This window comes from Rhodamnia argentea, chromosome 3 (assembly GCF_020921035.1).
Source record: "Rhodamnia argentea isolate NSW1041297 chromosome 3, ASM2092103v1, whole genome shotgun sequence".
In the NCBI taxonomy this organism is placed as follows: domain Eukaryota; kingdom Viridiplantae; phylum Streptophyta; class Magnoliopsida; order Myrtales; family Myrtaceae; genus Rhodamnia; species Rhodamnia argentea.
Window position 1 is genome coordinate 8,430,635 of NC_063152.1, and position 24,462 is coordinate 8,455,096.

Here is a 24,462-nt window from a genome sequence, read left to right on the forward strand (position 1 = left end):
TCACGTCAATACGTGCAATTGATGCCAAAATATAATCATACGAATGTATGAAATTGTCTACCAAGCTTTGCACGCATAACGAGGTTATTTACTCCCAAACTAGACATCCAATCCACCAATGGTCAATCAAAATATTTAATCGGACAATCGATTTATACGATGAATTCAAGCAAGCCAATCAATTCAATAATGAGTATCGATTGAATTAGGTGCAATTATATTCAATTCAAGAGACAATTTAATATTAACCGATTCGATTAGTCAATCGATCGTATGCTCGTCTCTAGTCTATTGCTCACTCTCGATTAAGCAATAACGAACATTCAATCAATCAATCTCATCCAATTAGCCATAGAATCTTAGCTAATTAGACTAGCTTAACCAATTAGGAAACTTAAACCAAGTTTTTAATCTAAACCGGCTCTAATCGAGCTACCTAAACACCTAATAATCTATATAAACTAATCCGAACGTAATTAATGACCTAACCAAGGATTAGAGGTCGACTCACCGTCAAATAGGTGAAGCGAATGCAGCGGCGGTCCTTGGAAATCTTCGATGCGCGCGTTGGGCTTGATCGAATGGCAACTGAAGAACTTCGGATTACAGGCCCAAACTCATGGCCCAATAGGCCCACGGGTCTACTACAAGGCCCAACTTAACAGCCCACAGAAAATTGAGCCGAGGCCCAACACGCAGGCCCACCAAACAGTCCCAACAGATCCGGCCCGGCCCAGCCCAGAAACAGGGCACAGCAGAACAGGGCAGGCTGTGGGGTTGGTTGTTCGACGTTGTGGCAGCCTTTCCGGCGGGCGTTGTGGCGGCGACAAGTGGCAAGAGGCTTGTGGGGACTGTGAGGTAGCTGGGGGTGGTCGACGGTGGCTCATGGTGGCCGGAGCAAGCGCTAGCAACAAGCAAAACCGGTACATGGCGGTTTCGCGGGTACAGGAAAACAGAAACAGAGGAGGTGGTCAGGGCTGTTTCGGGGCTCCGGCGGCGACGGGGCTTCACGGGGTTGATGGACAAAGTTTGAGGGGGTATTGGGGAGTGTTTGGTGGCTGGAGGTGGGCGGAGAAAGGTGACGTGGCGGCGGTTAGAAGCTAGACACAGAACCGGTGTCACAGAAACCCAAAACAGAGCAAGCTGGCGTTCGGGGCTGTTCCAGCCTTTCTGACGACTTCGCGGCGGCTGCAAGCGGGGAAAGGCGTCACAGGAGGTCAGAGGTGGTGGTCGTGGGGGTGGCGGCAGCTCGGAGCAGCTGCACTAGCTCTTCAACCCCAATCCCGGCGGAAACAGAGTAGCTCGAGAAGACTTCTTACAGCCGGCTTTCCGGCGGCTCCGGCGGTGCGGCGGTGGTCCAGCGGTATCGAGGGGGGTTCTATAAGTGTCGTAGTTTGTCGTGGTGGCTTAGGATTGTGGGAGTTGTCGCCAGAAAATGAAGAAATGCCAAGAAGAAAAGGGTCTGCAGCAAGTCGGTTAAATGGGAGAGGGGGTGTACGTGTGAGAGAGAGAAAACGAGAGAGATATGGAAAAAATGGCTAAGGGCTGAGCTGGCTAGGTGGGTCCCACTAAATTAATGTCCTTGTCCATTAGTTCAGAAAACCCTAGGGGCATTTTCGTAATTTCACACTTTGGCCGGGGGTGTTTTGGTAATTTCACACCTTAGGTAATTCGGGCGTCCGGAAACCCGATGGAGGTTTAATCCGAACTCGAGTCCAATTAGCCCGAACGAGGATTAATATGAAATTTTCTAATTCTAAGACGCAGTTACTCATTTAATCGGAATTTATTTCAATTCGAGTAAGATCCCGGAAATTTCCAATTTCCGATTCCTAATTTCTTAATATCCGATCTTGGGCATCAAATTATATTTTCTAGTCGTTCCATAGACTAGATTTTACTATTATGGTCGCCCAATTTTCAGGGCGTTACAATTTTGCTCCAATGTGACACTCAAGTGAATGATTTTTGAAAGTTATGGCACTTAAGTGAACGTTTTGAAAATTATAGCATTCAAGTGAACGCCGTACACAAGTTATGGCACTTATGGCGTACTTATCCCAATAATAATCTTATGAAGATAAACTAAGCTCAAAACAAATACGGGAAAGATTACTTCTAGTTGTTTCACAAGATGATCTAAGAATAACATCGGCAAGCTCGAAACTCTTTTTAATCAGTTTTGATTTCATGATGATTAAACCTAATATCATAGTAGTGTATAACAGATCAAACAAGCTGATAGATAGGAAAGTCAAATATTTCTTCTCCCATCGGCAAGGTCAAGACTGAAGAATGCCATGCTTGGAATTAGCAATTTATTTTATACATGATGTCATTTCTATGATTTATTTCAACTAAATGCGAACGTAACATTGACAACTTACAAAGTTGGGTCGGCAAAATAAAATCCAACGACACTTCTATAAGGATTTCGAATGAATACAAGTAACCGAAATATCTCAAATGTAGTAACCAGTAGAGGTAATTAAAAAGAAAAAGAAAAAGAAAAAGAAATCATCGTACTCCAAATATGCCAACAATTTTTTTAACGAGCACAACCACACAAATGAGGAACTATTAACAGTTTTTGCAGTAAATTGTTGTTTGCCAAGTGTAATAAGAATCGCATTAATGAATTGGGATAATTAACATCTTGATCATTTAAGTCCAACAACAGAGTTATAATAGGCTTGAAAAGAACTAGCAAAACTCGATTTATTCGCAATTCATGTCGTGTGGGCAATTCGGCCTACATAATCAACTTCTCCCGCACTAATGCATCCTCTTAATCGGGGCGAGCAGATGTTTTGCCTACAGCTATTAGCTACAAATCCGATGATGCCTTCTCTCTTGAGATGTTTCGCCAAACATTCAAAGTTCCCGTTCCATGATCATAAAAAATCTTCTTCGTCAAAGTTAAAATGTTCTTTAGATTCTTCATCAAGCTTAATCTGCACATAGATAGCTTATTTAAGAACCTTACTTCACATTAGATGCGGATCCACAGAAAAAATACAGCATCGGCTCACTAAAATTTCAAATGAGCAACTTCCATTTGTCCATTGCGGATGCTAGTTAGAATGGGTTTGATTGGAGAAAAACTCCATGAAAAACAAAATAAGTGTCCGTGAAATCATTTTCCTAGAAATTGGTTATTTTTCATATATTTGGTGATATGTGACCAAAAATGGTTTCTCGTATTTGAATCTCATTTTAAAAATTATTTCAATTTCACGTTAAAAAAAATCAAAATTTGAAAGTATTTTTATATTTTCCTTTCGTTTTCTTTCTCCCTCCATCGCGACCAGCCAATAGTGACCACAGGCAAGCTCAAACTTGTGGGATCTAGCGAGCCTCGAGCTTGCCGGCCCATGTCCAGAATCGGTCGTCGGTTGTTGCCGAGGCAAGCCGACCGGCAGAGGAAGAAGAAAAAGAAAAAGAGAAAAAAATAAAAATATTTAAAAAATAAAAAGCAGGAAAATATATAAATAAAATAGAATATTAAAAAAATTCGAGATGAATAATTTCGGAAAGTGTTTTTCATTGACTAAGTCAGTTTTAAAGAACCAAACAAGCGAAGTTCGGTAAATAAATTCTCGGAAAACACTTTCACTGAGAGGAACAAACCCTAGTTTTGTTTTAATTTAAGTTCTCAAACTCTTCTACACATACAAAACATGTTCTCTTTCTTGGTGCTTATTGCCAAACTCTTAGTTCAAGATCCGAACGCTACATGGCAGCAAAAGAATCTCCAGTACAATACTGCACTTACGTTAATACACGAACTCAAGCAGCTTAGTGTTGTCCTTGCACAAATGTTAAGTAGACTGACGGAGTTTCGGACAATTTTCTGCACTTAAGAGAAATTTATGTTGAGGCCGATGAGTACCCGCTTCTTCGTACTTAATGAATCTATTATAATGTTCTTCAGGCGCCAACACCTGCGCAACTCAAGGGGCTCTAAAACAAGACTTCCCCTGAAGATTCGCCCAAGGAAATCATCACTCAACTCTGCATATTCGATCTAGAAGACCTTAACATTCAACGGGATATGTTGACCGGCATTGACTTGGGCTTCCTTTCGGTGATCTCTCAAATCAAAGATGTTGAACTTCTACTGCGTGCTCCCAACATACAATGCGTGTCCACTTTCGAGAAAACGTTATCGTGCGAATCATGAATCAATGGACAATATGATTAAATATCAATCGTTCAATACATAGGCAATATCAGCCATTGATTTAAAAATCATCCATTGCCGGTCGCTAAATAGCCCACGATAATTTGTTATATAAAGCATTGCGACACTGAAGAAGAGTCCTATTTCACCGGAAATGTCCGTGACGAAAGATCTTTCACCGAATGTGTAGAGCCTTCAAATTTGAAGATTAAACGGGTTCTTGTGGCAATTTTGGACAAAAAGTAAAGTAAATAACTGAAAGATAAATTGTGCAATAAAGATAAATGCATATAAAATAAATTTCAAGTAAGATAAAATGTAGAGCAAAACGATAAGTTTTATTGATTATTGGATGATTGAAGGTCTCCTACAAAGAGTTATCTTTGACTATGTATACCATAGCACAAACTATAACCATCGACCGGGGCTACTTTTGTACGTCCTATCCCTAAATTCTCGAATTGGCTTCGGTAACTGCTCTTCTTATCTTTAGATGGTTTGAAGTACTGACTCATTCGCTCCACTCGTGTGTCGTACCAATCCCGACTTTCTGCTTAACCAAGCATCAATTTGCCTTGCTATTGGCCACCAATACATGTTTCCCTATGGGCCTTTAGACAACGCATCGCTCTTGTGGGCGCTCCGACTACCCGAAGCCCATGCCAACTTTTGGTGTTAACAGGCTCGGTCTCATCTGGTTTGAATATTTTCAACACCCTAGCGATGGCTATGGAGCTCATGTTGCGCGAAAAATCATTGTAACAATTTCTTTTGAAATATTCATACGGGAAAAAGTTTAACGGGGACACCACATGGAGCTCATATTGCGCGACAATAGCTGGACACTTGAAAAAAAAATCAATATAGTACAAAAAAGGGAAAATTAAATGGTACGGGTGTTGCCCTCTAGCAGCAACAACCGTGACGTAAATCCTTTAACCTAAGCGATATCTATATATAGTTCTCTCCTTTTGTTTTGCTAACCTAAACACTTCATCTTAGTCCGCAGCTAAAGGCAAACGCTCGAAGAATCCTCCATCCATGGCCATAATAGAATTCTCCGCCAATCCATCTTGCCTACCGAAACGTCCACGATCATCTCCTCCTTTGGGTCGAGATGAAACCCGAAACTCAGTGGATTACATCAGCCAATTGCCCGACGCCATCATCCTCCATATCTTCTCCTTCTTGACGACAAAAGACGCCATCGGAACTAGTGTCTTGTCCAAGCGATGGTGTTCCACTTGGACCGCTAATCCACATATATCTTTCTCTATGCCCGGCCGCCATCATCGCCATAGTAGCATGATGTTGGAGCGTTTCATGGCTTTCATGGATGCCGTGCTGTTGCGCTGCACTGCAATTAAGGTGAAAAGCTTCATCTTTGCTGTTGATCGGGGGCTCGACTCTGCTGTTGCGCCAACCATTGATAGGTGGCTTGACTTTGCTGTCGGGCACGACCTCGAAGAGGTGACCCCGCGTAAGGACAGCATTTATGCGTTGTCGCAGTTCTTTTTTCGCTGCACTACGCTGGTGAGTTCTCACTTGTCCCGTTGCTGTTTTTCGAAGATTGCTACCGTGAATTGGTCGTCGCTGAAGAGATTGCACATTGGACATGCGGAGTTGGAGGATGACACCATGATGCAAGTTTTGAGGGGCAGCCCCGCTCTAGAGTTCCTTCACTTGGATTACTGCGTGGGCTTCAACCGCATTATAGTCGAATCAAGATGTTTGAGAGAGCTGGTGATCGATTGTCACGGATTTCATCGTGCTCAAGTTCCGATTTTGAAAATTTCAGCTCCTCATCTTCTCAAATTGCGTCTATTGGGCGATTATTGTGAGACAGATTTTGAGGGACAGTTAGGAGAGTACAAACTAGATGAAGTATCTTCTTTGGTTGAAGCCGAGTTAAATTTTGAAATACAAATTTTCGAAAACGATAAGGCTAAGGTTTGTGTGGATATTGTAAAGGGGCTTCTCGAGAGACCGCATCATGTAACGACATTGGTGATAGGGAGCTGGTGCCTTCGTGTGAGAGCCAATTTAATTAATCTTGAATCCTGTCGGTTCTAGTTCAAGTTGCAGACGGACATTACCGACAGTGCCATTTGCTTAGGTCTGATTGTGTTATTTTAGTAGGCTTGATGATACCATGCTCATAAATTGTTAGTTTAATTATCTTATAAGATAATTATAGAAATTCAGTGAAACTTTTGCCGGATGAGTTTTATTTTTTTTTACTAATAGACTTATACACATCTTAACCTAATATCGCCATTATGGATCCAACAATACATTCAAACTTTGGTAAGACTCATTATGAATCCAAATATACAGTCAAACTTTGATAAGACTAAAATTTGATGTGCCATAAAAAGATTTTTCTTGAGAAGATCTGCTGGTTGTTTGCTCATTTCTTTGGTCCGTCACCTATTGTGAGAGATCACCGATGCGCATGTCTTATGAATGAACTTCTTTAGTGCTTGAAGAAGTAAAAGTGATTAGTTTCTGCTTCTTCCACCATAATTGACATGCTTAGGTGCTGTCGATAATGGAGGCGAGAGAAGTGTTTCTTCCATCCTTAGAATGTCGGCATCTGATGTTCCACGTCGCAGCTGACCATTTTGGAGTTCATAGTATAGTGAAGATACTCGAAAGTTCCCTGCGCTTGGAGAAGTTATTCTTACAAATGACTTGCACACCCGGCTCTGAATATCCGGTAAACAACTATTAGAACTCTCCCAATTCACTTTTAACAGCAGATTGCATGAACATACATAGTTTGTGAATTTCAGCCTTAGGCCAGATATAAACCTGTCATTTTCTTTTCTTTTCATGATTGACAATCGTCTTAGTACCTCTATCATTTTAACTGACATTTCAGATTCTCCATCAATTTATATTTCTCCCGAATGTAGCAACTGCTGTTTTATATTGTCAAACCTTGATATTTGTCTCATCCAGTTCCAATTGTTGCTGATCGTTTGTCATGATGTTCCATTTCTGCAAATTAAGTTCTTTGCGGAGAATGTCCGCCGTCGCAACTTTGATGCAAAAGAATTGCAGAATTCTGCCAAACAGAGAAGGATCTATCGGTGTCTGATGCATCTCAAGGATGTCGAGATTGTTGATCCCGGTGCCAACTGGCTGGCTTGGGAACCTGTTCTTTCCCTGCTCAAGTTTCTTCTCCAGAATGCACGCTGGCTGGACAAAATAAAGATCAACAGTAACAATTCCAGACTGTCCGAGAGACTTGAACCCTGGGGGCTGCTCGAAGTGGCTCGGATGATTCTGTCGGACCCAAATCGCTCTCCCAATTTGAAGGTCATTCTTAGCTATCCCTCCCGAGGATGTCCTTCTGAAAGCCTGCATTTACAGGCGTTCTGATTGCATGCATTTAGAATTTTATGATCAGCACAAAAGGAAAGAAACTAAACCCACTCTGTCTTTTCTTTAGAATTAAGGAAAAAAATATCTCATTCTACTTTTCATTGTAAAAAATAACTTCGGGCATATTATGAAATATTATTGTTCTGAACTCTCTGTGATTATAGAAGATTTCCCTCCATGCAGTTATTGCTTGTACATGGCAAGAGTCCATTACATTTAATCTTCCCTGTTTAATACTATCCACTGATTATTTTTCTTAATACCACGGAAAACTCTAAACTATCACACATGTAATAAATTTACCTCAAACTTATTTTGTCACAGATGTATCAATTTAAAATTTTCCGTGATGCTAACCCTGTTTTTTTTTAATTTTTCAATGTTGACATATTATCGTTCGGCATGAGTGTCATGTGGCGGCCACACCAATTTTTTTAATGTTTGATTGCATGATTGACGTAATTTTATAGAGAATTGGTCGTCCTCTGTATATAAAAAAAAAAGGTTAAAGGATTTTAACATTATTGACAAGTTTATAAAGTCTATAGAATCGGTTTATGTAGTCCCTAGAGTCGAACAATGCGTATTACATTTTGGATGAAATGTAAAGTATTTTAGTATAACCATTTTACAAACACACACACACACACATATATATATATATATATAAAGTAGAGTATAATACAATTTAAACAATAATGAAAAAATTTAAATCATTTGAAATTTTGATTTTTGCAAAATTTTACCGAGAGATTTTCATTCAACCCTCTTCGCAGTAGGCTTCAACTTTTGCAACTGTTTCCTATGAAACGCAATTAGCCTATTATTTATTTTTTTCAGTTTTCCCATTTCAATACTTGTCTATAAATTCATTTTATTTTCAAGCTATTACGCCGCACTTGAACACCCGTGGAGGCGGCATTCACTTTTTCGTCATGTCAATATTTTTCCAAATTGAAAACCTACCGAACTAATTACTGTAGTGATTTTTCATAAACTAGAGCGGTGTTAAAGAATATTTCTTTAATAAATAATCGTGATCTTATAAAGTAAGTAGCACCGACACATGACATGCCGACAGATCATTTTAAAAAAAAAACAGATAATTTCGACACATTGAGATATGTTGTATATTAAATGTATATTTTTTACATATACGTAATAAATTATAATGCATAAATAAAAATATCAGCGATAAGTTTATTCTTTTTATTCTATTAGAGATTCACAATTAGGTTTTTTTTTAGCTGGCTGGGTGTATTAATTTTAAGGTAGCTAGATATATGACTTAAGTATTTATATTTTCGATAAATTTATATTTTGACCCCTAATTTATTGAAAATGCTTAAAATGGATATCTTTCACCGAATGCATAGAGCCTTCGAATTTGATGAGTAAATAAGTTCTTGTGGTGATTCCGGACAAAAAGTAAAGTAAATGTCTAAAAGATAAATTGTGCCATAAAGGTGAATGCATATAAAATAAATTGTAAGTAAGATAAATTGCATAGCGAAACAATCTCTACGTCCTATCCCTAAATTCTCGGATTGGCATCGGTAATCGATCTTGTTGTCTTTTAGATACTTTGAAGTACTGAATCATCCGCTCCACTTGTGTGTCGATGTGACGTACCGATCCTAACTTTCTGCTTAACCGAGCATCGATTTGCCATGCTTTTGGCTACCAATACATGTTTTCCTATGGGCCTTTAGACAACGCATCGCTCTTATGGGCTCTCCGACTGCCTGAAGCCCGGGTCGACTTTTCACTACAAAAAAACACGGATTTAGCCACGAACTATTTGCGACGAAAAAATTTCGTCGCTAATTTGCGACGAATATAGCGACAAAATACATATTCGTCGCTATTTGCGATCGAATTAGCGACGCAACCGGTCGTCGCTCATTAGCGACACATTTAGCGACTACACAAAAAGTCGTCGCTAATTTGAGACGAAATTAGTCATGAAACATTGTTCGTCGCTAATTTGCAACGAAATTAGCCACGAAAAAAATTTCGTCGGTAAATTGCAACGAAATTAGCCACGAAACCAATTTCGTCGCTAAATTGCAACGAAAATGGCCACAAAAAAATGTCGTCGCATATTAGCAACGAAAACGGCCATGAAAATATTATTCGTCGTTATCATTTTGCGACAAAAATATTATTCGTCGCTATTACTTTGCGACGAAAATATTATTCGTCGCCAATTAGCGACGCAATTCTACGTTTGGTCGCTAATTTGCGACGAATATATGTTTTCGTCGCAAAATATTTTCTTAAATGTTAGCGACGAAGTGTTATTTGCGTCGCAAAATTAGCACTATTAATAAAAAAAATTTAAATTAGCGACAAAGAAGTGTTTCCGTCGCTAATTTAGCGACGAATAATATATTCGTTGCTAAATTAGCGACGAACGGGTTACTTCGTCGCTAATTGTCTTCTTTAACATTAGCGATGAAAATTGTTGTTCGTCGGTAATGTGCGACGGACGACCGGTTTCGTCGCTAAAGCCACCGACAGTTTTCGTACTCCAATTTCAAATTGCGTCGGCACCACATATTTTCGTCGCGAAATTCGTGGCTGAGTAAAAGTTCACCCTTTAATACGACATTACCTTCTCTCTCTGCACTCCTCTTTTGCCCGCTCTCTTCTCTCTTCTTCCTTCTGTTTTGCGTTCCGTCTTCTCTCCCTTCTATTTTTATTTGTGCCTTATGGTAATCGTAGAATTAATTTTGTTTTTATTTCACTATTTTCTTCTACCAATTGCCATAAGCTACATGAATCTTAACTAATTTTCCTTTTTTCAGGTACATGTCCACTTGAAAGTCTCGCAATCCAGGTGAACCTTGCAATTTTTATCAAATTGATCACTTTCTCCTACAAAAAATACAATCGGATACTTGGGTAAGTCTTATTGACAATGTAACTTTTTTTTTTCAATTTGAAAGTAAAGTTGAGCTCGTGAATCAAAATAAGTTATGCTATTCGTGTAAAAAATTGTAGTAATGCACAATTAGCGACAATATTTGTGCCATTATTCCGTTGGATTGTTCATATAGGGTTGCGGTGAATTTCGTCGGTGGTTGGGGGAGGCTGCGTTGTAATTAGCGACGAATGTATTTTTTTCGTCGCTAATTAGCGATGAAAATTATAATTTCGTCGCTAATTAGCGACGAAAAAAATACATTCGTCGCTAATTAGCGACTATAAAAGGACTTTCGTCGCTAATTAGCGACGAATGCATTTTTTTTCGTCGCTAATTAGCGACGAATGAATTTTTTTCGTCGCTAATTAGCGACGAAATTCCACTTTCGTCGCTAAGTAGAATAAATTACATCCGCCTATTTCACCATTTTCTTCTATCAATTGCCATAAGCTTCATGAATCTTATGTAATTTTTTTTAAGGTACATGTCCATTTCAAGGACTAGCAATCCAAGTGAACATTGCAATTCTTATCAAATTGATCATCTTGTACTATAAATATTTCAGTGAAATACTTGGGTAAGTCTTCTTCAGATGGTATATTTTTTTTCCAACTTCGAAGTAATTATTGCGTCACGGATAGAATTTTAATTTTCACGATTTTATGGTTTTAATTAAGAATATTAAATTGTAGATGTGATATTTTTAATATTTGATGAGATTTTTTAATATTTATACAGACACAATGCAAAGAGACAGGGCTTGGATGTATAATAAGAATTTACCTGGGCGACGAGGATTGATCGATGAGTTTTGTACTGGGTTGGAACAGTTTTTGGAATTTGCTAGTAGTAAATTTGAGTTCATGGATGGAAATAAGTTAAGATGTCCGTGTAAAAAGTGCAGTAATAGTAAATTTCATGTGTGTGACAAAGTTAGAGAACATCTTTGTAGATTTGGGTTCACTCCGAACTATTATAATTGGACTTGCCATGGTGAACCATTTATATCTGATGAAGAATATCAAAGAAGTGATCAATTCTCGCTTAGGGAAGAATGTAGCTACTATAACCAATTGAACCCATATCGGAGGATGGTGATTGATGTAGCTGGTCAAAATTTCGTGTCGGAATCGAACCATGCAAGTACTAGTTTTGCTCCTACATTTGAACAAGTAGGTACTAACTATGCATCACAATTGGAAGAAGCGGGAGTAACGGGTTTTGATGAGAATGTGCCCAACGAAACTTTTACATCTAATCAGCCCGGGGAAGTGTTGAAAGCAGCAGATGAACCTTTATGGGCAGTTTGTGATAACCACTCTAAGTTATCGGTGACTGCAAGATTGTTAAACATCAAGGCAGAGCATAATGTGTCAGAGAATTGCTTCAACTCTTTTGTTGACGTAATGCGGGAAGCAATGCCTCGCGATAACATCATGCCAAGTGATTTTTACGACATGAAGAAGCTAGTGGATAACTTAGGTCTTCCAGTTGTAAGGATTGATGTATGTAGTAGGGGTTGTATGTTATATTGGAGAAACGATGAAAATGTCGAATCTTGCAAATTTTGTGGCCAACAGAGGTACAAGATTAGCGGGAGGCGTGGTCGTAATAAGAAGCGTAGACCATGCAAGCAATTGTTTTATCCGCCTTTAATCCCAGTTGCAAAGGCTTTATGCGTCCGGAAGCCATCTTGAACACATGACTTGGCATGCAAATCATGAAACGAGAGGAGGGTTCGATGTGTCATCCTTCGGATGCAGGAGGCATGGAAACAGGTTTGATAAAACATACCCCGAATTTGCGATGGAGCCTCGAAATATCAGGTTAGGTCTTTGTGCCGATGGATTTGCCCCATTTGGAAAATCAGGAAAAAGTTATTCATGTTGGCCGCTTATCTTAACTCCGTACAATCTTCCACCTGGTATGTGCATGAAGACACCTTACATGTTTTTGACATTGATCGTGCCTGGCCCGCAAAATCCGAAAAAGTTGATAGATGTTTATATGCAACCATTGATTGCGGAGTTACGACAGCTATGGGATGAAGGTATTCTTACGTATGATGTTTCTACCGATCAAACATTTGTAATGAAGGCTGCACTTCTTTGGACGATAAATGACTTTCCAGCTTATGGGATGTTATCTGGATGGAGTACAGCTGGTATTTTAGGATGTCCGATTTGTATGGAGAGATCAAAGTCATTCAGATTAAAACACGGTAAAAAGGCCAGCTATTTTGACTGTCACAGACAATTTTTGCCCATAAATCATACATTTCGAAGGAATAAGAAAGAGTTTATCAAGAATAAGATTGAAAGAACACCCCCACCATTGAGGTTGACCGGTGATCAAATTTGGGAGCGAGTTCATGACTTTCCAACCGTTGTTGAAAACCCCCATGGCACAACTATTGCGTATGGAAGCACACATAAGTGGACTAAGCGCAGTATATTTTGGGATCTACCATATTGGAAGACCCATGTTGTTCGTCATAATCTTGACCTCATGCACATAGAGAAGAATGTTTTCGAGAATGTCATAAATACCGTGATGGATGTCACTGGAAAAACGAAAGACAACTTGAATGCAAGAAAAGATATGAGAGTTATTTGTGATCGGCCAGCACTAGATGTGGATGCAAGCAGCGGGGGACCAAAACCAAAAGCGGTTTACACATTGAACGGGGAGCAGAGACGGGTTGTTTGTCAATGGTTGAAATCCATACGATTTCCGGATGGATACGCTTCGAACCTCGAGAGATGTGTTGATTTGAATGAATGCAAGGTAACAGGTTTGAAGAGCCATGATTGCCACATATTTATGGAAAGACTACTTCCAATAGCTTTCAAGGAACTTCTACCAAATTTTGTATGGGGCGCCATCACGGAGTTAAGTAATTTTCTTCATGATATTTGCTCGACAGTGTTAAAAGCATCACACATGGAGAAGTTGGAGAGAGATATTCCAATCATTCTTTGCAACTTAGAAAGAATATTTCCTCCATCGTTCTTTGATTCAATGGAGCATCTCTTAGTTCACTTGCCTTATGAGGCCAAAGTTGCGGGTCCCGTCCAATTTCGATGGATGTATCCATTTGAGAGGTAAAATATATTTTTAATAAATTTGAAATTACTTTACCACTTATTATGTTATGATAAACTTTTTCCCATTGCAACTAGGTTTTTATATCATTTGAAGAAAAAAGTGAAGAACAAGGCATGTGTTGAAGCTTCAATTTGTAATGCATATATTGTGGAAGAAGTGACAACATTTGCATCATATTATTTTGAGCCGCACGTGCAAAGGCAAGAGGCGGAAAGCGAGGAAGAAATGATGAAGGGCCCATTGATCCCAATTGCAAATCGTTCTCTATTTTCAATTATCTTGGTAGACCAAGTGGCGCATGTAAGTTTCGTAATTTAAGCGACGAAGAATGGCGAGCGGCGCATACATATATTTTGCTGAACTGTCCGTAAGTGGAGCCATACTTCGAGTAAGTGTACTTTTGCAAATATATTTATTATGTGTCAATCGTTCGCTAATATATAAATGGTATTTGTTAATAGGATTTTCCAAACTTCAATGTATGGACTACCATCAAATGAGTTTGAACGTTTGTGCGATGAAGAATTTGCAGCTTGGTTTCAAACATATGTAAGTTGCCTATGGACGAAAAGCAAGTTATTAATATTTCATAAAACATTAATTAAATAAATATTATTGACTTTGCATGTGTGACTTCAGGTTCACAGTAATCGTGATCAAGTCGAAGAGCAAGGATTGCTATATCATCTGTCATGGGGTCCACAAAGAAAGGTACGAACTTGGCCAGCATATTTCATAAACGGGTACAATTTTCACACACGAGAGTATGGAATGGGAAAAGCCACAATGAATAGTGGTGTGTGTGTTCGGTCATCCAATGGTGGCAATGCGAAAGATGATTTTTATGGCTTGTTGGATGAAATCATAGAAATAGAGTACCATGGACCATTAATGCGGGTTGTGTTATTGAAGTGCATGTGGTTTGACCCCATCGGAGGAATGAAGGTGCATACGAAGTTTAATTTGGTTGAAATAAATCACAAGAAAAGGTATATGAAATATGAACTATTTGTCTTGGCACAACAAGCAATTCAAGTATATTACGCATCGTATCCTAGTTTGAAGCGCGACAAAGCTGATTGGTGGGCTGTATGTAAAACGAAAGCACGAAGAAAAATCGAGGAACATTGGAAGGATACAGCGTATCAACAAGATGAAGTTTGTAACACCGTTCAAGTTGAGGAATACAATATTCCGACTTTACGAGATCCATGTGGAGCAGTGATAGATGTAGACCCAATTGAAATTCGCGAATCAAATGTAGAAAGTGATGAAGAATCCGATTTCGTGTGAGAGGATGACGATGATGCTCATGAAGAAGACGAAGACGAAGACGAAGATGAAGATCAAGACGAAGATGAATGTGAAGATGAAGATGATGACGAAGACGAAGATTGAGATCTTTGACACTTTTAACTAATTTTGTGTAATTATTATTATTACAAATTTCGGTTTGTTATTTTCTTGTTAATATTATTATATATTTTTATTGTTATGATGTGGAAGACAATTGTCGTGCGTATTAAAAAAGAGGTAAAAATCCGTCGCCTCAAAGCAATAAAACAACAAACTAAAATTTGTGTTCGTCGTTCATTAGCGACGAAAATCGATCGGAAGGTCCCGAATTAGACCAATGAAATTCTGTCCGCCATAATAATAACTAAAAAAGCACTTATGAATTGATCTAATCCTTTAATAATTTAAATTTTTCTTTATTGAGTAATAACTTAATCCTTCAATAAAATGCCCTTTTGTGAAAATACCAATAGATATTTCAACCTATTCTTTTTATGACAAAAAAAAAAATTATACACTAGTTACGGAATCTTTGCCCATTATCGCTAATTAGCGACGACCTGATTTTTCGTCGCTAATTAGCGACGCCTATAATTTTTCGTCGCTAATTAGCGACGAATATAATGTTTCGTCGCTAATTAGCGACGAATATAATGTTTCGTCGCTAATTAGCGACGAATATAATGTTTCGTCGCTAATTAGCGACGACTTAATTTTTCGTCGCTAATTAGCGACGACTTAATTTTTCGTCGCTAATTAGCGACGACCTTTTATTCGTCGCTAATTAGTGACGAACTTTTTTTGTAGTCGCTAATTAGCGACGACTTTAATGTTTCGTCGCTAATTAGCGACGATATTTGTATTTCGTCGCTAATTAGCGACAACTTCATTTTTCGTCGCTAATTGGCGACGACCTTTTTTCGTCGCTAATTAGCGACGAACTTATTTTTTAGGCGCTAATTAGCGACGACTTTAATGTTTCGTCGCTAATTAGCGACGACTTAAGTTTTCGTCGCTAAAGTCGCTAATTAGCGACGAGTCACTAATTAGCGACGACCTTTTTTTCGTCGCTAATTAGCGACGACCTTATTTTTGCGTCGCTAATTAGCGACGACTTTAGTTTTTCGTCGCTAATTAGCGACGACTTTAGTTTTTCGTAGCTAATTAGCGACGAATTTAATTTTTCGTCGCCATCGCTAAACCCTTCTCGCGACGACCTTTTCGCACTTTTTTTGCTTCGCTCGCTTTATTCCCTCCTCATTGCTTTCTTTGTTTGACCGGACTCCCCGTGCGACCCACCTCCTTCGACCACTACGGCCTCCACCACCACCCTTCGTGCCGTCCCGTCTCCGGCCAAAGCCTCACCGCAAGCCGAGCTCGCGCGAGCCGCAACCAGGTCAGGTGCGCCCCAGATCCGCTCTCCCTCTCTCTCTGCTCTCGCTGTCTCACTAGTTTGTGCGATGATTTTGTGTTCTATCACATAGAGATGGTCTCGGTTCTGTTTGACACAGTGCAAGACTCTTGCATCTCTCTCGGCTTCGTCCATCTCGTGGTGATTTTTGTCCGGTCTTTGTGGGTACCGTTGTCGGCCCCTCTCGGTTCTCGGTGATTTTCTAGGGTTTTAGCGAGTGCCCTCCAGCCCAACTCGTGGGGTTCACCGATCGTGTAATTTGTTGCCTCTGTCCAATTTTTTTTTTTTTTTTGGGTTGCACTTCATATCGCCTATATAGGCTCACATGAAGTCGGTCTTTCTTTAAAGAATGTTTGACTGGGTTTGAAAGGAATCGTAACCTTATTGGAATATTAGGCGCTTTTGGGCACTTACTCATCAATGCATTTTAGTTGTTTGGTGAATTGCTTAGCGTAACCTCCGTCAACGTAGCTTCGATTTGTTATTTGTGGCTGTGTGCTTGCCCACTTCTCTAATTAATCTTGAGGAGTGTCGGTAGTTAGAAAACAATGTTTGTTTCTTTCGGGTGTCATGGTCGCTAGGATCAAAGTGGCTGCATTTATTTGCTAGAAAGTGTCTCCGTAGTAAATTGTGGAAGCAAGCATTTTTCCAACCTGTGCACTAATAGTGTTCTAGTGCATGGAGTTGATGCCTCTCGACATGATTTTGTGTTCTATCACATAGTAAAGTGACTTCGGTCTGCGATGATTTTGTGTTCTATCACATAGAGTAAAGTCATGATTTTGCCCGATCGTACCTTATAATTTCGGTGGAAAGGATGATAATTGTTCTTATTTCGTTCGGGAGGCGAGTCTATTTTTAATCTCACCCAGTTGGTAGGTATCCATTAACATCTATTTGTTTTTCTTCTCAAACCTATAAGGTTGTTCCTTTTTATATTTGATCTAGTAAGGACTTTTGTTCTGCACCGGTTTAGGAGTACCAACTATGGACGGAAAGTCGAATTCAACTGTTGTAAATAGTACTCAGTGGAAGACTCTAGTTGAGCCTTACCAATGGCAATAGAGACGACAGAGCACAGGGGAAGTTTCTGTTTGTATTTGACAAATTGTGAAGTTCTGGGTGTTCTATTGGAAAATACAGTAAAAGTTTATTATCTAATTTTGCTACATGTCGGTTTTCATATGACTCTGATTTGGACAGTATAATAGAAATCTCAACAGAAATTTGGTGTGGCGACTGAATTTACTCTGTTATGGATAGAAAACCAATGCGGGAAAGGCCGTAGTATTGAACTTGCCTCGCACTAGATGATTTTGTGTTCTATCACATAGAGTAAAGTCATGATTTTGCCTTGTTTTGCTTTCCCCTTATCTAAGTGTAGATTGCAATGGTCGTGAGCGAGGATGATTGATAAAATTTTTGCTGTTATAGTTCTCCAATTTCAGCATAGCAAACAAAATGATGCGAGATGCATTTGTTGATGCCTAGACTTTCTCGTAGCTACGACTTGAGTCAACGGTGACACGTGAAATGGCGATGTCACCGTTATTGTGTTATTATTATCCATTTCGTTAACTAGGTACCGACTTGTGTTATTATTATCCATTTATCGGAGGCAACCATTGATTCTTTCGATTTCTCAAGTTTCTCACGTGCTCTCCGAACAAAAATGGTAAGCTTTATGATGTAGGTTATTATGTTTCCCTAACACATGTTCATATTGGAGCAGTGATATTTGTCTAACATTCTTATTTGTCAGTATAATAGACGTGGAGTTCGCATGCGTGGTGCGGTTTCACAAATAAGACCAGTAGCCCCTTCCCATTCGCCTGCCCCTTCGCAGCAATCTTCCCCTTCCCTTTCATCTCATCCTCAACCACTACATGCTGACCCCGAAGAGCATTTTAGGGGACCACCTAGACACATCCGAACTGAATGTACTTCGGTTCCATCTCGCCTCAGCTCCACCCTCTTCGGTGGAACTCTCGAATGATGAGGACAACATAGTTGAAGAAGATAGCCGGCGTGTCATATGCCCACATGGAGATTCGTAAGTGCTTCATTTTTTTGAAGTAAATGTAATATTTAGGGATGAGTTTCGTTTGGGTTGTACATATGGGTGTGAAATGAATTGTCACTGTTTGCAGATTTGAAGAAGCTACGTATGTCGTGCGGGAACTTAATAAAATAGTGAATAACTATTGGAGGGGGCCGTGGATTAGTTATAGTAGCGCTCCAAGAGAAGTAAAAGATTTGTGGTGGAACGAGTTCAAGGTAAGTTTTGTACTTCAATTTTCTCACAAACTAAGTTCGGGGTAAATAAAGCTAGTTATTTTTCTATTGATTACAGCGGAAATTTAGCTGGGATGAATTGCAAGAGAATGAAGTTAGAAGAATTTTTAAGAAGAAAGCTGGTGATCACATACGCAATGTGTTGAATAAAGCGAAGACAAAAAATGTGAAGCCGACTTTATTACTGGTGATGATTGGACTGAAATAACAAGAAGTTGGGAAGTTGAAAAAAATAAGCAAAGGAGTGAACAAAATGCCAAGAATCGAGCTTCTAGTTCTAGTGAAGGGTCTTCAGCGTCTGCGACATATGCTGGAGGCTCCATCAACATTGGGGAGCATAGAAAAAGAATGGTAAGTTTGGTAAACATGTTGTAAGTTAATTTAATTCAATTACTCATTTATGTTTCAATTTTGTAGGCACATGAATTGGGGACAGAACCGACGTATGTAGCTACATTCGAACGCACATTTCAAAAGAAAGATAAGACATGGATTGGCGACCGAGCCAAATCTGTTAAGGTATGTAAGGTTATACTTTTGTCTTAATGGAAATTACAATGAAAATCATGAATGCTTTCAATATTTATAGCGGTTACATATATGAAGTTATTATATTTTCATATCTATTTAGTTCATGTAGGAAAAATATGACGAGCTTTTAATCACTACGGCTGGTGTCGGCGATGATGGGGCTGCATCCGAGCCAGCGGCTGACAATATGGCATTATGGGTGGAGGCGTCGGGTGGGGTGAAGAGAGGAAAAATATTTGGGTTGGGGTCCTTGTCAAGGGTATATACGGGAAAGGCTGCTGGAAGTTCATCCTCCAATGCGGCTGTTTCAAGGAGGACACGACTCGAGGAGGAAATGACACAACAAGTGAGCCAACCGAGACATTTACTTGCAGAGAAGGATGAAGAAATGAAAGTGGTCAAAGAACAAATGTCACAACAAATGTCATAAAAGGATGAGCAAATCAGTTCTCTTCGGAGTCAAATGCAATTGGTCTTGCGACACCTCAACCTAAATCAAGATCAAGTTCCTCCTGCACCTCCGACTCAGCAAATAGGTGATGGACACAATGATGGGCAACACAATGAGGACGAGATTGCTGATGATGATGATGATGATTTAATTAGACGTCTCATTGGTTAAAAAAGAGCCCTTCGCAGCTTCTTTTTTGTTTGGCAGTCAGGTTAGTATTTTTTGTGAGCTTATTTGTTATATGGCCAGGAGAGAAGTGCTGAAACGAATCCTGACAATCTGCTGAATCTAGGTTCAAGAGGCAACCACAAATGGTTATAACCGTATCAATATGTTGAATTCAGGAAGGATACTTCAAACGAATACTGACAATCTGCTGCTTATGGTATTGTACTGATTCAAATGATGCTTTCTAAAGAAAAAATTATGCTTTCTAAAGTTCCCATTACTAAAGATGTTCTGAAAGTCATGCAATTGTTTCAGGTCAGTTACTGTGAAAATGATGACGTCTCCTGCAGCTTGTTCATTTCGGAGAACAATTTGATTCCAATAATTGCAGAAATACGTGCAACAATTGCCTGAAGATCAAAAGTTTTGTTTGTGTTCGATGTGACTGAGATTTCAAAGCAATTGGTTTGAATGCTTACTATTTGTCTTTTTCAGTTGCTTTTGCTCTAATCTCTTACGAGGTAAGATTTTTGTATTGCTCATATTCAAATGTGGAATTATTGTTGCGTAGGTTGAGTTGGTGAAGTTAACAGGGGTGCAGTTTCTTCAGCTCACCTATTACAAGTTTACATGGGTTCTTTAAGTCTATGTATGTTGAGAAAGTAACTTAGATGTTTTCCTTTGATCATCCCGTTCTTTGTCCACTTGATTCTTAAATTAGAGTGTTAAATCAGGTCAAAAAGCATCGACATGACAAGCTGAATTTGCATGGCGCTGGGAAACATCTATCAAAGGGAGAAGCTTCTCGTGTGCTACGGCATGTTGGTATTGAAGATTTACTCGTTGAAGATGTTAGGAAAAGTGACCTTTATGGATCTTTGTCATCAATACTGAAGGTAAATATTGGTCCTATGACTCTGTGTGGACACGAAATTCATTATTAATCATTGAGTTGAGAAGAAAATTTCCCTCCCTCCTTTTGGATGCTTGCTTTTCGCTTTGAGACGAGAAACTATGTTCCTTTGTTGATCTCTGTTCAGGTGAATGAATCCAAGGCTTACAATCTTTGCTCTGGGAGACAATCTATCATACTGAGGTTTGTCATTTATTTTGCTGTTCTTTAGTTGCTGATGATATGGGCATCCCTTCATTGAACCAAGAAATTTTCTGTTTTCATTGTCGAAAATTTATCATCAGCATCTCATGGAGCTTATTAACCATGTGCCCCTTATATATCTGCTATTCTACTCTGAGAGGGTGTTGAATTGATTTGTTAGGAACCTTTTTGTTCCATAATTTTAGCTTGAATAGCACTCATGTCTTAGAGACACGAACTGTGGGTTTGGAGCTTCGCGTGTTGAAAGAGACTAATGATTCCTCTTCTAGGCTTTTCGCTTAATAGGAGAGAGAAACAAAAGGGCATTTCGGAAGGCTTGAATCCTCTTGGGATTCTTTAAAGGATAATGAGCGGTATGCTCTTCACTTTTGGTATAGTAGGAAATTTCAGTTTCATACATAAATTTTTTTTTTTGTGGTCAGATACATCAAATTTGTTGAAAATTTCAGAATTGTGCATAATTTTGAATATGAGTGGCTTCTACCGGAAGCCGTTCTGTATCAGGCAGTACACCTTGGTACCTTTTCAAGAAAAGTACTTGAAGCTTTAGGATCACTCAGGCAAGGTTGGATCACTCTGTGTTGTCAAACGTATTGTTGCTAATATTGCTCATACTTGTCCCATAACAAACCTATGAACTGACTGCTGGTGGGTTTGCACTCTTTTGAGTACCTATATATGTTAGGAGATTTAGCCACAAGATGCCACCATCCATAATATTTGTTTGATCTTTTTTTAGATGTTGATGTCTGTGTCTTTTAATGTGTTACATTTGACGAAAATATAGCAAAGCAACTTCTGCTTGACTGTAGTGCCACTGTACTTTGCAGATTTCCTTGCTTTGCAAAGATGTATAAGTCCAGCAAATCTGATGTGACTCTTGCCAAAGCATTGTTGACTTCTGCGAAATTAAGTCCTCAAATAGACAGTCCTGCTGAACCTCAAGCTCAAGGAGATTTGGTAGGGGAGTATATGCATAGGCACACGTCTGTAGGTTGTCCATTCTCCTAAGAACAAGATGAGGTTGGTTATCTCTCTTGACCGCTTGTGGAACTTCTTGTATTTCAAATCCTGTCAGCGAAATTATACACTTCATTGCTTATGGTTCGGACTATTCTTGTTAAGGAAGCTGGGAATGGGGTCATGGCATATCACATAAGTGGGTGAGCTGATCTTATTCATGACTTAATTCTGAATTTTTTTTTTGGGTGGTCAAAACAATGGGAGGGCCAGTTCTTACGTGTATTTGTACCAATTGTACATTCTTGGTGTTTTATATATAGTTTTCCTCCTTTCTCATTTTAGTATAATATTTACATCTTATTACTTACTTAATGAATGTTAACTATAAATTCTATAAATTAATTTTGCTTTTAATTAGATTTAAAATTGAAAATAAAATAAATTATTTTATCGTACAATTACAAATTATAAAAGTTCGTTGTGAAATTCGTGCCCGATCTCGCTAATTTAATCGCTAAATTATTGTAAAATTCATCAACGCGGTCGTCCCTAAAAGGAAACAGCATTCGCGGTAAAAAAATTCGTCACTAATTGCTTTTCGTCGCAAATGCGGTCGGTAAAATTCGTCACCAAGTTAAGTTAGCGACGATATTGGTTTCCGTCCCAAATTTAAGACGAAATGTCCCACGAATTATTTTGTCGCACGTTAGCGACGAATGTCGGTTTTGTAGCAAATTAGCGACGACATATAGCGCTTTCCGTCGCAAAATCATGCCGGTCAGATTTAGCGACGACATAATTTTCGTCGCAAATTTCGTCACAAATGAGGAGTTTTGTCACGAACATATTCGTCGCAAATTAGCGACGAATTATGTTTCGTGCCAAAATCCGTTGCTAATTTTCCACGAATGTTGTGATGAATACATTCGTGGCAAATTAGTTACGCATTTTGCCACGAACCAAATTCGTCGCTAATTCACCAACAATTATGCCATGAAATTTTTCGTCACAAATTAGAGACGATTTTGGCGTCGAAACCATTTCGTCGCTAATTTGCGACGATTTTGGCAATGAAAGTATTTCGTCGCTAATTTGCGACGATTTTGGCAACGAACGTGTTTCGTCGCTAATTTGCGACGATTTTGGCAACGAACGTGTTTGGTCGCTAATTTGCGACGAAAATTTATTTGTCGCTAATTAGCGACGATTTACACAATTTTTTGTCGCTAAAGTTTGCGACGCCGAATTAGCGACGAAAAATTTTTCGTCGCAATTGTTGTCGGAAATTTTTTTAGCGACGAATTTTCCCCATTTTTTCGTCGCAAAGTTTGTCGCTAAAGTCCTCTTTTTTTGTAGTGATTTGGTGTTAATAGGCTCGGTTCGATCTAGTTTGGATATTTTTGACACCTCTAGCGATGGCTATAGAGCTCATGTTGCGCGAAAAATCATTCTACTAATCCCTTTTGAAATATTCATATGGGAAAAAGTTTAATGTGGCCACCACGTGGAGCTCATATTGCTCGACAATGGCTGGACATTTAAAAAAAATCAATATAGTACAGAAAAGGGAAAATTAAATGATACGGGGTGTTGCCCTATATATATGGTTCTCTTCTCCCCTATTGGTTTTGCCAACCTAAACGCTTCATCGTAGTCGGCAGCTTAAGGCAAAAGCTTGACGAATCCTCCATACATGGCCATAATAGAATTCTCCGCCGATCCATCTTGCCTACGGAAACATCCACGATCACGACCTCCTTTGGGTCGAGATGAAACCCGAAACTCGGTAGATTACATCAGCCAATTGCCCGACGCCATCATCCTCCACATCTTCTCCTCCTTGACGACAAAAGACACCATCGGAACTAGTGTCTTGCCCAAACGATGCCCTCCGATGATGACTATGTTGATGGCATGACGTTGGAGAGTTTCAATGCTTTCATGGACCCCGTGTTGTTGCGCTGCACCGCAATCAAGGTGAAAAGCTTCCTCTTTGAAGTTCCTTTGTCTCACCTTCCACTCGCGAAGCGACTCTGCTGTTGGGCCAACCATTGATAGGTGGCTACTCTTTGCTTTCAGGCATGGCCTCGAAGATTTGACCCTGCGCGAGGACAACATTTATGCGTTGCCACGGTTCTTCTTCGGATGCACTACGCTGGTGAGTCTTCACGTGTCACGTTGCTGTTTTTTCGATGATTGATGCCTTGAATTGGTGAAGTTCCGATCTTGAAAATTTCGGCTCCTCATCTTCTCAAATTACGTTTATTGGGCAAGTATTCTGCTTTTGAGAGAGAGTTAGGAGAATTCATTAGTAGAATTCAGACTAGATGAAGTATCTTCTTTGGTTGAAGCCGAGGTAAATTTCGAAATGCTTACGGAGATGATAAGGTTAAGGTTTGTGTGGATGTTGTCAAGGGGCTTGATTGCAGCATGTAACGACATTGGTGATAGGGAGCTGGTGCTCGCAAGCCAATTTAATTAATTTTGAGCCCTGTCATTGTCGGTTCTAATTCAAGTTGCGAACAGAATTACCAACCGTGCCATTTGCTTAGGACTGATTGTATTATTTTTTTGTTGGCTTGATATGCCATGCTCATAATCGTTTATTCAATGAAACATA

General features: G+C 39.3%; 1 protein-coding gene, 1 long non-coding RNA gene and 1 pseudogene across 3 annotated transcripts; 2 read left to right on the forward strand and 1 right to left on the reverse strand.

The window, feature by feature from the left end:
• LOC125314374 overlaps positions 1-24,462 on the reverse strand; it is a 413,124-nt pseudogene that overhangs the window by 168,974 nt on the left and 219,688 nt on the right.
• LOC125314041 (F-box protein At5g03100-like) lies at positions 5,225-7,570 on the forward strand. Its single transcript, XM_048275498.1, has 3 exons — positions 5,225-6,214; positions 6,723-6,902; positions 7,199-7,570. Exons 1-3 carry the CDS (start codon positions 5,225-5,227, stop codon positions 7,568-7,570), a joined length of 1,542 nt encoding a protein of 513 aa, XP_048131455.1.
• On the forward strand, positions 18,334-19,132 carry LOC125314399. 2 transcript variants are annotated; one of them, XR_007197896.1, is made up of 3 exons: positions 18,334-18,370; positions 18,468-18,594; positions 19,030-19,132. It is a non-coding gene; the product is annotated as an uncharacterized LOC125314399 (long non-coding RNA). The 2 variants fall into 2 exon arrangements; XR_007197897.1 differs by lacking the exon at positions 19,030-19,132 and adding an exon at positions 18,671-18,721.